The following is a 13192-nucleotide window of genomic DNA, read 5'->3' as shown; positions in this document are numbered from 1 at the left end:
CGGGTGCTCGGCCCTGCTGGGCGGAGACCGAGAGCCGGGGCGGGCACAGCCGCCCGTCACAGGCCCAGCCCCCCCGTCCCGACTGCCTTTCCATCGCTGGTTTGAATTCCCCAGGGCGGGCGTGCGGCGGAAATCCGGCACATCGAGCGACGGTGAGGGTTTAGATTGATGCATCCCTTATTGGGAACTGGGCTGTGGGGCCCGCGAGCGGGGCCCGCTCCCCCCGAGGGTCGCGCTGTCCCGCTGGGCTTCAGCCGGCGGGGAGGATGCTGTGCTAAAATAGTGCCCTAGAATTTATTTGTAGTGTTTTTTAATGTATTTCACATCACCCTCCCCCGCCCCATCCGCCCTCCCGATACCGTACCATATATGTGTGATTTAAAAACTGAAATTAGAGCTGCGTCTTCTGTTCAACTCATTATAAGCTCCACTGTATTTCTTGCTTAACTGCACCATAAACGTTTAAAGGGGGAAAAGACTTTTTGTAGCCGGAAGATAACGGCAATACCAGACTTTGTTCTACTTAATGGCTACAACCTACCCCTGCAATAATTCTTTTCTGTAAGTTTTATTTGCACTGTCTTTAGTTATAGTAGAAAAAACTATGCCCCATGAAGCCATAACCAACAAACCGACTCCAGGTCCTATCACAGAAAGCTGGTTCTACTTATCCACTATTTGTAAAGAGGCCAATGTAAAGTAAATTCTACAAGAACAAGAGGTTACAGAAATGGTTTAGAAAACATAATCGGTTAAGAGCTTTAAAAATCCCTGAGAATGCGGGAGTTTACTTAATTCTCCTGTGTTTTATGACACCATGCATGGATGTAATGGATTTGTATGTGGTAAGTCACTATGCTCAGCTAAGTTTTCCATTTTGTGGGAACGATTGCACAGGACCAGCAGTACAAATCTCACTAACATTCCTGAAGTACTAACACAACCTACATTGCAGAACAGTGTTATTAGAACTAAAAAGTTTGTGTAATATACAAACCTACACAGCTTTACAAAGTTGTTAATGTAAATGTATATATAATTGTTATAATTGTTAATGTATCTAAATGTTCAGCTGTCACCTTCCTTTTGAAATACTAACACCTATTGTTCGAGTTTTAAATAGCAGAAGATTAGATAGGGGAAATAAAAAATGCATTTTTCCTCAATTCTGTATATTTTAATAAGTCATTTCCTGTTGCAATAAATGTTTAAGTACAGCACTAGGAAAAAAAATGGAGTTATTGTTTAACATATTCTCACTGAAGCAATTTATTATTTAGGCAAAATGTCCGTTGATAGAAATTTAATGTTTCAAGTTATGAGAATACAGAAAAACTAAAGAGCTTCCAGATTGATATTAATATCTGAAAATTGTAAATTAAAATTCACCAGACTGTGGCTTGCAATCAGTAATACTGATTATTGTATCATTACTGTATTGTTACAATACTGTTGCAATGCTGGCTTTTTACTTGCCAAAATAACACAAGGATATTTAACAATATTCTGTTTGCTCATTCTGTTCCAACTAGATCGAGTAGCGAAGTCTTCGTGTTAGTACCCAGCTATCCATAATCCCAGCAAATGCCAAACATCTACTAACCGCTGCGCACAGGAAATGGTTGGAAGAAACTTGAGATTTAATTTATTTGCATTTTCTCTTGGATTGCCACGTTCAGTACTGTAGAAAGAGCCACCATGAACTAGAACAGCAGGAAGACTCAAGTTCTGCCCCAGTAAGTTTTAAGTCTAAACCTGCAGTATTTTGAGTTGCCGTTGAGCAGCCGTGTGGTGTGTGGCAAATGCCAAATTTCTGGCTTCTGTCTTTTCTCAACTTTCAAAGTTTGTCTGGGTCCTGAGGTTTTTGCTTTTGGGCAAAAGAATCTTAGTTTTACCCATTGTGAATTTCGTTACCCAGCTAATCTTAGGTCAGATCAGTTCTAATGGTGTCTCCCTTCCTGAGTGGCTCAGTGTGACAGCTCTTTTCCAAACATGCCCAGAAGGGATGCAAAACAAAAGCACAGTGGGGTGCATCAGCTTTCTGCAGCAATTCCAACCCTACACACTTGCCAAAGATCTAGGACAGAGTGATTAAATCCCACTGATGTGTGGCGCGGCTCTTGCTCCTTTTCTCCCAGTTCCCAGGGGTGTTACAGTCATCACAGGACCCAGCCAGCCCGGGTCCAGTCCTAGTTGTGATCACACACAACCAGGGTATTTATGGGGGGGCAGAAACTTCTGATGAGGGTCTTGTGCTTTATTCAGCTGAAGTGAGGGAGGTGTTTAGCCCAGTGAACAGGATCATACCTGAATGTCACATCCTACTAGAGAGAGCTTTTTTCCCAGGTTTTGCATTAGAGGAAATGTGAAAAAGCTGCATGACACAGCATTCTGTAGTGTTGCATCTGAACCCGTTTTAGTTCCAGCTTTTATTTCAACATAGTTGGCCCGGGGCCCTAATAATAACAAGAAAATGGCGAAAGATTGCTTGTTTATGTAACTGTAAACCAGGCTGATACCAGCAGTGGGTATTCTGGCCATACTATCTCTTTTCTCCCCAGCAACACCAACTATTTTTTTCCTGAGAAAGATGGGAAGAAAAGCTCCACCAAAGCCAAGAAATATGCTGTATATTTGAAAATAGGTTTCAAGATGTATTTTAGCTTATGTGATGGAAAAGCAAAAGTCAATCACCTGAAAAAAAGCTGTTTAAGGCTTTCACTCTTATTTAAATAAGGGAAAAAATTCTCACTAGTTTCATTATGAATTTGCAGTTCTTTCCTCCAGCATGGTGCCACCCTAACTGCCTGCAGGCTTAGAAATATTTTTACTTAATAGTTTCATGTTTCTTCTTTACTTTGATAAAACTTGTATTAGCAGTATTAAAACTAATAATAACAACTAATACTAATAATTTCATACAAGAATAAGAAATGGCAGTAAAGTATTTCAAATACTTTTTGATTTCCCTCTCTCTGAACACTGGTTCAGTGTTTGGATTTTCCATATTCATATTTCATAGAGGCCAAATAAAAGTGACTAAGGCGTTTAACAAAAAAAGTTTATTACCAAAATACAATATTAAAGTCAATACGTGACAAACTCCTGTAAAGCAAAATAAATTATTCTACCATTGTACAGTATTCCAGAAGGTAGTTAAAGTAGTACTACAGACTTTGCTTCATAGTTCCAAAGAGTTGCCTATCAGGAACACAATCCTAGAGAGAGCTTAAGGCATGCAGCTTAATGTGCTGGATAACTTTATAAAACAAAACTCATCCTATTTCATAAGATACAGTATCAGAATTAACTGCAGTCTTTACATGTCAGTTTTCTAAATTTTTTTATACTTTGGCTATAAAAGCAGTGCCATAGTGTTACAATACCTTTCTTAAAAAAATACATGTACCCATGTCCATGAATATCAAATGCAAATGTAAATTTCTATTAAATATATCTTAACAAATGTTACTTTGAGCACCAACTGTACATTTCTTCAAATGATTAAATAAGTGCTTATGAAAGAGGAAAATACAATAACTCTGACTGAATCCCACTCTATTTTTCCAGGCCAAGCATTAATCAGGAAGATGAAATATGCACCTATTTTTCAGTACAGCCAAGTATGAATGAAGTTTGCTCTTTAGTGGAAGTATAGGCATTGCAAAAAAAGCTGCAAGTTACAGTTTGTATCACAGAATAAAATCTAATTTAAACAAACAGCACGTGAATAGCTGATCACCGATAGTGCTGTGACTGAAGAGACAAAATAGTTTAAAAGCTTAAAGAAAAGGGAAATTTGCAGTGTTAGTGACTTTGAAATGTGCTTAAAACCCCTTACAGAACATGCAGCCAAGCCAACCATACACTTTTGAAAGCAGATAACCTGAGAAACAATTTGCTTTCAGAAAAACTGTATGTCTGTAATTATTTCACATGCAGAACTTCTGACAAAGTCCATGGGAATTGTGAGTGGGTAACTAATTGCAAGCAGCATGGAGACAGCTAAAAAAAGTAAATCTCTGTGCATATGGGAAAGAATTCTTTGTTGGCATTTGTTAGGATTGATAATGGACTTTAGAGACAAGTAGCTTTCTACTGTTTTACAGAAACACATGGTCAAAAAGAACAAAGCAACAGGATGGCAAAGAACAACTGTGAATAGACACATCCTGCTTAGTAATCCCATGACACTGATTCCTGGTGCACTGCACAGAGTGCTGCAAGTGTGGCTTCCACATACACCAGAGCTGTTCGTTTCCATTCAAGGTTACTGGCTTTTTAAGTCTTGGTTCACTGCCATCTCCTTCTTAGCTTATGAATAAAAGTTTTTCATTTTTTATCTTTCACTAGCTGAGCAACTTTTACATAATTACACAAAAATAACAGTGTGGTAAATATTGTTTCTGTGAATACTGACTGGTAGTTTAGCATTACTAGGGATCTCACTGTCCTTTAATTTTTCCAACAAGTGGGATTTCTGAATGAGGAAGTTGAGATATATTCCAGATAATGCAGTATTTTCACATTAATTCTATGCTGAAGGTAAAATAGCAGTGTCAGTAAGACAGCATGAATATCCCATTAAAAGTTCATTATCTCCACTTGAATTTGGGATCATGTAAATAAATAATGTGTTTTTCAAATGTAAAATCCATCTGTAGGAATATGAAAAATAACTATTAACTGAAAATAATGTATAATTAACTTCACATATGTATTTAAAGTATCTCAAAAATTCAACACAAAAATGCTTTGACCTTACATCCTGACCAATTCTTCAAGTCAAATGTGTACTTTCTGCTATCTAATTTATCAGCAAAATAGTATCTATTTAACCCAAAAGAAGTCGTCAAACTGAGGAATCTCTTGAAAACAAATATCAAATGTACTTCAAGTCTTAGTGCTTTTACCCTGGCCTCTACGTTTTGTGCTGCTTCAATGAAGCTGTGACTTCTGTTACTGTTTTCTTTTCCTGGTTGCCACTTCCAGGCAGTGCTAGCACAATACAGACACTCCATGTGCCAGCCTCTCACATTTACAGCTGCAGCTGATTTCTGCTGGCAGAAAGGTGTAAATAAAGGAACAGAAACCACTGTTTTCCTAAGAGTAAGGAACTTTATAAGTACTGAGCTACTAAAATCCAGGTCACTGCATCCCCATTTCAGCGCTAGGCAAGCTGCTGTGCGTCTGCCATTCACTAAAAGCAGGAATACATGCCGAACTAGAAAGTTTAAATCTGGCTGCTAAAGGGCTTCTTTGGAAGTGCTACTACCTCCCTTGATGAAACTTTCAAAAAATTAAGTAGCCAACCTTATAACCTTAACAAAGTTGTCAGTTAATTAGCCAGTATAATAATATTCCACACTGATACACAGATGAGTATCTACTACTACCAACTGCTGTAACTGTAAAAACAACAACAAACCAAAAAATGCCCCACACTGTAATTTTAGAAGCTAAAGGTTTTATAAGGGTGAGATTTCTATGTGTTCCTTAGACAACAAAGTAATCTTTAATTCCCTTTATCAATTTCTACTATAGGCACTAGTAAAATTTATTCTATAAGTGACTGGATACAGCTTTGGCTTAGGACATTGTTTGCCATGTCTTTTTTTAAATATGATTTTCTACACGAAAATTATCTTTCAGCTCATTATTTCTACAGTTACAGCTCTGGTAGACAAGTGGGAAATTTGGCCAGCCAGTGGCATTTCAAAGATTGCCAAAGCACGTAGGCGTTTCTCAAAATCTCAATTTGTGCTCACCTACATCTTTTGGAATCTACATAGATTTAATCTGCATCACTTTGTGGCAATTATTGTTAATATCTTGTTGTCATTAAAAACACTGCTCATCCATACAGCAAAATAATCACCAAAAAAAGGAAGTGACATTATAAGCTTTTCTCTTTTAAAATAATTCAGCTGAATGTGTCAAGAAAAGCATGAAGAAACAACAAGGTTATTGTTACAAAAAATAATCTGTTACGCACTATGAGTTGAAAAGACAGCAGTTTTGTAGTTAGGATCCAATCAAACAAACACTTATTAACAAAATGCTTCTAGGCCCTTCACCTCCTGCTGCTCTAAATCGATGGAAAGGATGGCAGTCTTTGTTGAAAAATGACTTGGGAGTTTGTAAGGACCTAAAAATAGGCTGGGAAAAATGGAACTCCTGTGTGTGCATGCAACACACACATGCCCTGGCCCACCTCCCGTCGCCCCACCTTCCAGAATCCAGGCAGGGAGGTTTACAAGATCATATTGTAACATTTTTATCTGATCAGTTGCCAGATCATCTTTCAAAAAAGAGGGTAAAAAAGTTCTTTGCTGAATTACTTGGAAAACAACAAAGAGGGAGGAAGATAAAAGCTTTTCAAGTGATTCAAAGCTTTCACACCTTTGGGTTTTAAAGTACTGTGCTGATGCATTATTACTGACTAGTACCTGACAGGAAAAGAAAAAAAACCAACAATCCTACATTCTTGGCACCATATAAAGAAGTAACAGGTTAAAATGGATCGTTCTATTCTCCACACCTTGTATTTATCTCTTAAATGATTCATCGGGCCCTGGTTAAAACACTGTACTCCTACTGAAACGAACTCAGGATAGGGAATCAAGTTTTGCTTGCAATTCTTCTCTTTAACAAGTTTCTCAGGCAAAAATTAGCAAAGAAAGAAAATATTCACTGTAGGAAATCCTCTCTTAACTTACTGCTTCACCTAGTTTGTATTCTGAGCCGTGCTATGGTCCTTGTTTAGAATGATGTTTATGATTTCACCCTCATGTTCTTTCATATGATCCAGCAGATTTTCTTTGTTGGTGGACTCAAAACCACAAATGCAGCAGCAGAAGAGAAGAACACAGTATTCTGTGCCAAGATGGGGTAGAGTGGAGTTCTTTTCTAAACTGCATGAGGTATTCATCAAGTTAGGTTTTTCATTTTCATCAGAACCTGAAATTTCATTTGTAGTCTGGTTAACTGACTCTGTAAAAGACACCAAGTTGTCTGAACTTCCTAGTATAGGTACTGTACTTTCATCTGTGCCTTCCAGTAAGGTTTTGTCAGTGAGCTGTCCTTGAAATCTGAAATAATAATAAAAACAAAAACAAGTATTAAAATATACAGCTGTTACTTTTTAATAGGAACTTTATTTTAGATCAGGGTTGGTCTTTTGAAAGATAACAGGGCTTGACAGTAAATCAGACATACCTACTGCTTTGTGAAATTGCATCATTAATAGCCTTGTTCACTTGTTCATAGTTATAATTTTGGTCACTTGCATGTTTCCACATGTGGGACTTCAAGGATGGAGGATGGCTACATACATATCCACAGAGAGAACATCTGGGGGAAAAAATGGAGAAGGAAAAAGAAACATTTAGAAGTTAAATTTTATTAGTTGAGTAATGATTTAGTTTTTCCAAAAGGATGAGTAAGCAGAGAGATCCATGTGAACCTTCTTGGTCCCCCTTTTCAGTTCCGTAACTCAGTCACGTTACTTTGCAAGGTTTCATCCTGAAACTTAAGACTATTTTTAGGGTCTGAGAATTTTTAAGTCTAATTTTTTTTATTTCTTAAACAACTGAATTAAAATCTTATCTGTTTGGCCTGTTGAAACTGTTTAAGCTCTTCAAAAATGCAGTATTTCTGACAAGTGCAGAAACATCTGGCAGGGAGGTAGTGAGCTCTCTGCCATTGCTCTGAACCAAGCAGGAGCTGTGTAATTAGCACTAATTATGTCAATTGAACTAATAAAGTCTTTCCTGCTGTAGAAGGTAGTAGTTTATTAAGGATCACAGAGCTGCTGAAGTTGGAAGGGGCCTCGTGAGGTTGCCTAGTCCAATCCAGCCCCTCAAGCAGGATCAGCTACAGCAGGTTGCTGAGGACAGGTCACGTTCTGAATATATTCACAGATCAAGATGCAGACAAGTCATCATTTTCCCCATAGAGTTTTCCATCAGCTCCGGTACCACAACACTAAATTTTCTATTTCCCTGTAAAACACCATCTTATGCAGTAAAGAACAAAATCTTGAAGACTAAATCCTATTTAGAGAGAGAGTAGTGTGTATTTATGGACAAAAAAACCCCAAGACTGATCAAGTCCTGTATAACCCTTTTCATGCACAGATATACATCAGAGGAGGCTTTTCTCTGTGTTTTCTAAGATGATAAATTAGTCACCTCAGCATGAAGAGGATGAGTGATACTGCATCACCTCACTTCAGAGCAGGATCTGTCTTTTGGACAAAAAAAGCTACTTTGCTCAGCTACCTGCTGCTTTGGAAGGATTCAGTTCCCCAAATCCCATGGAAAAGATCAGAATCAATCAAAGGTGACCTTGTTCTAATAAATTGTAACTAGGAATGCATCTCTGCTCAAGCAATGGGATCCCAGTGTGTTACTATGATGAATCTGTTAAAATGACCACAATACAAGTATGATTTTGTAAGTTTTTAAGCCCTTTTCAGAAATATAACCTGGAAACCCAGGAAGGCCTACGTGAAACCACATTGTACACTAAATTCAGTAAGGTTTTACGACTTTTCTTAATGACAGTAGGGTATAGTCCTTAAATGCCCTGCAAATAATCACATACAGGAAACTGTTTCTGCTCAACAGAAGACTATGGAGAACAGCAAAAATCTCCCAAGTGAAGTGAAAGCACGGTACATTACCTTGCTTATGTAGCAAGAGAATTCTGTCCTGCTGGGGAACAAAAGGCATGTCCTTCTAGCTCACTTTTCTCTACTGCTTGATTTGGAATGTAGGATCCTATTTGTCCCTTTTCCTTCTAATTTGGACCCTTACAAAGAAAATGGATGCTTTCAAAGATAGGTGGGCGCATTCTCAGATTGGGAATAATAGCTCTAATAAGGCTGTAACAAAATATATCATTACATAAAAGGCAGACCTTATAGTTAATTTATAGATAAAATTAGGCCAAAATAATTTGTTTTTGTAAAACACAAAGATCAACAAATAATCTTAATTCCATTTAATGTGCCCGCTAGTCTTACCATACATATGATTTTTCTGTGTCACTAACACTGCTTGGTCAGTGGTTTGGGAACACAGTCAATGAAGCCACAAGCCAGTGTCCATTTTTATCCCCTTTTAAATACTCTCATTTTTTGACGCTCATTAATTTACTCAGGTGATTTACTAATAAAATTTACTTTGCTGAGAACAGTATCTTGTGAGCCAAATACTGCTGACTATTTTAGCATACAGTTCAAATCAGACAGAAACTCCAACGGCTTTTAGCATGCTGCACTACAGTTAATGATCATATACTTACAGTGTAGTTACAGTATATGCAACACTTTCTCAGAGAAACAAAATTATTTACCATGGAGTTTAGTAGTGTAAGGCTTTCAATTCCATAGCATGACCTGCCCTACTGGTTGACTTGTGCTGAATTAAACTTTACTGTTCAGGTGTATTCTAAATTGACACACTGAGGAAACAATTATCTTGCAGCTTTGGATAGATTAATTCCTTGGGGATCAGGGACCAAAGTGTGGAGGTTTTCAGTAATCTCTGGTAATATGAAGAGCACTCAGCAATAGTGTGGGAAGTATGACAGCTGAGCAAATAGAACTTAATATTTCTAGGAACATTTTGGGGAAGAATGCAGTGGAAGCACGTTTAAGTTGTGGAAGCAGCTTTTCTTGAGAAGAAATCTTTATGTGAGTGTGCTTTATCTGGATTCTTCATATTGCTTTTGAAATCTTCCACGACGAAATATTCAGAATATTCACAATTTTCTTTCCTTTCCCAGCTTCATTTTTTTGTTGCACATTAGTAGTAGACAGTTACACATTTATGCCAACCTTCTCACATATATATACACCACTCATATCTATGGACAGACTATAAGGGACACTCATCACTTAATGACTATTCATACTAATTCTTAACTAGGCAATGCCCACCTGGATTCCAACTGACATGTACATCCAAAGACTGTGCCTAGACTGGGATATTAAACAAAGCCAGGGAACATTCCCGGATACTGGAATTTACCCATGTATAATGTTAAATGTTAGAAGTGCCACAGCATGGTTTTGGCACATACAATTTCCCGAATAATTCCAGGCATGCTTAGGTAATTAACATGGCCCAGAAACTACTTGCTCTAGGCAGTTTGTGTGGAACCACCACATTCTGGAAAGCAAAAGCTGAATACTCTCCCAGAGGGAAGTCATAGACATGTTTAATCAGCCAGCAGAAGCATCACCTGGGAATGCCATGGCAAACGTCTCTCGAAAAAACCCAAACAACCCCAAACAACCATGTAGAACAAAGAATGACTCTAGGAGGGAAGGTAATAGAATCTGAACACTGCTTTAACATAACAAAATCCCCGCTGTCAGAGCTTTTTGCCACATGAGCCCCGTTACATACTTGTACTGTTCCAAGAGCTGCACTGCCTGATGCTCGTGGGGGTGCCGCCTCATGTGGCACTTCAAGCTATTCATATTTGTGGTGGCGAAGTCACACACGCGACATCTGAAGAGACAACAACAAGTGAACTAATCTGACAATTCACTGCTGACACTGTTGCAAACCCAAATCTACGAGAATGCAAAGGCACCTAGAAAGACTACAGCTGAGGACTAACAATATTTACACAAGTCCAAGCAATGACTGACCTGCAGTTGTTGGGCAGTGAGAATCATCTGCAGCCCAAAAAAGCCTCCACCTTTCAGCAAGCATCACTAGGCATACAGATTATGTTTCTTCCTGAAATCTCTCTCGTACATCTCTGCTGATGTGGGTAAGCATCACTGAGTACAAGGGAAGTGCGGATGCAGGTGACTGGGTGCAGCCCTACCAAAGGCACAATGTGACCCTAAGAGCTGCAGGGGATGGAGTGTATTTAGACAAGAGCTTTGCTCTTCAAGAATGTGTGTTGTACTTAATGCAACAGCAATGTTCTCATGACATTGTAAAAGCCAAACTAGTAATAAAACATCCAAGTTTCCGGGCTTTATTGCTGAAAAAGAAGTCAGTGACAAGATGAACCTATTCAGGTTTAAGTGCCCTAAGTGTGTCACATCACGCCATTTAAATTTTTCTTTTCTGTTTTTACTTCTGTCACAGTGTCTTTGTATAAAACCAATACATGTTATTAAGAAATATCAATATACTACCACACAACCCTCCTGTATCTACCATATTAAAACAGAAACCATAAAGCTCAGCTAAAATTCTTATATGTATTCGCTAAAACTTCAGATGTTTCTTTTTTGAAATGATAAAATGTCCAGTTATAAAGTCTGATCTATAGCGTGAAACAGTTTGAGACTGCAGGATACTTAGCCTGAGAATACTCACTGTATTTTTGAAAGGATTTAATTGTGCAATATTAACATCCAAAACGTATCAAATCTACCAAAACATATCATTTAAGGCTGTACACCTTAGTTTCCAGCACATGTTGTCAAACAAATAATAAAACGTTTACAGCTCTCAGAATGGCAGCAATATAGTAGGTTGCTGTTTGATACTATGGAAGGCTTGAGGAATTCACGTTTCAGGAGAAATACCATAAATACTGGATCATTATGGTTTTCAGATTGTGGCTTAAGTATCCTGCCAGGTTTTCAGATTTGTCTAAGGGGTTTATGAAAAAATAGTAAGAGAAGCAAGGCAGATGGGTAGGTTTGTATTTAGTATGCAGCAGTCTGTATCGCCAGTGGAAAATTTCCAAGGGTTCCTAAATCAAAACAGGCTGCTCACACCAATTTGAAAACTACCACGTACAAGACACTCTACAGTATCTGCTGCTCCAACCCCACTAAGTAATAAATAATGGTAATAGTGAAAGTTCTGAGGAGAAAAACAATCTATTTGTATTCCGCACTTGCTCTCTGAGTACACATCTTATGAATTTTTGCCGATGTTATGGGGTGTCATTATAATGCACAAATCAAAATACAACACATCTTCTGGGTCTGTTTATCCAAAAGACAAAGTCCCTGGCTTAGCTCAGCATTTCAAGGTGTTGAGTTTCCAGAATTTACATTAAAGATAGAGATGCATTGCTGAGAGTCTATTGACTCAGATCTATTTTCTAGCCACTAGAGAGGGACAGAGATCCACACTGAATTAGCAGAGATTGAATTTGCAGGAATTTATGCAGCAACCAATAGGAAAATGCAGGATTTAATTTTTTTTGCTGGGGACCTCAGCTGTAGTATTACAAGTGATTTTAGATACCCAAGTTTCTCTCTAAATCCATATGGTACCCTTGTAGAAAACTTACAAAATATGATCCTAAGTGAGGATGTTACTATTGTTTGAAAAAGATGAGGCAGCTGGTGACAAGACAAGGGCAGAATTTTGCCACACTCTGTAGCATGATGTGTAAAGCAATAATATGACAATGGAGAACATTTTGCAACAAAGCAAATCCAAAATGAACTTAGGTGTGCAAGGACTCTTGAGAAATATATTATTACTGTTGGCCAAAGTGCAATATTATAATTATTTTCCTCTCCACATGTGAATGCTTCAAACTTAAAACAACTAGTAGACTGCCACAGCAAAAGATGCACTCTGGAAAAATTGGCAAATCTTAATTACATAGTTTGACTCAACCAGCAAGTGTGGTTCCTTCAAATTAGCAGTAAAATAATGCAATTGCAGTTCTTTACCACCACCTTTCCCAACTGTATGAGCAGTTCAGCAACCCTGTCAGAGGTAAGGCAGGCCCTGCACCAGCCAGCAGTGGCTGGCACTCACCTGTATGGCTTATCAGAGTTATGAATCCGCCGGTGATTCCGGACACCAACGTAGGTTGTGCTTGTGTAGTCACAGACATCACACCTGAACAGCTTCTGAACTGAAGACTTGTTTCCTATTGAAACAAAATCCATTATTTTAGAGAGCTGTGCTCAGCATCGTAAGGAATTCTCAGATTATAATTTCATCACAACTGAATTAAGAAACACAAATTAACATTTTAAAGTAATAGTTTTGAACGTCAATAAATATTAATACTTTTGAAGTATTAAACAGGCAATAAACACAGAGATAATAAAAGTATGGTTTATTTTACCATGCTGTTCTGCATCTGCCCTGACATTTACTGGAATTATTAAAATTTTAGGAAAACACATTCTTTCTCTCTATGCGGATACTTCCCTTCTCCCTGCAGTTGGGTAAAATCCTGT

At 38.0% G+C, this 13192-nt stretch overlaps 1 protein-coding gene across 1 annotated transcript in view; it reads right to left on the bottom strand.

Moving 5' to 3' along the window:
• Positions 1-3047: 3047 nt before the first annotated feature.
• Positions 3048-13192, bottom strand: part of ZNF507 (zinc finger protein 507) — a 17623-nt gene continuing 7478 nt past the window's right edge. The window contains 3 exon segments of the mRNA XM_008638814.2: positions 3048-7091; positions 7219-7353; positions 12762-12876. Of these exon segments, the coding sequence (XP_008637036.2) occupies positions 6728-7091; positions 7219-7353; positions 12762-12876 (614 nt within the window). The 3' untranslated portion in view covers positions 3048-6727.

Source organism: Corvus brachyrhynchos, unplaced genomic scaffold (genome assembly GCF_000691975.1).
Source record: "Corvus brachyrhynchos isolate BGI_N302 unplaced genomic scaffold, ASM69197v1 scaffold26, whole genome shotgun sequence".
Lineage (NCBI taxonomy): Eukaryota > Metazoa > Chordata > Aves > Passeriformes > Corvidae > Corvus > Corvus brachyrhynchos.
Note: the sequence above shows the minus strand (reverse complement) of the source record. Positions and strands in the feature narration are given on the sequence as shown.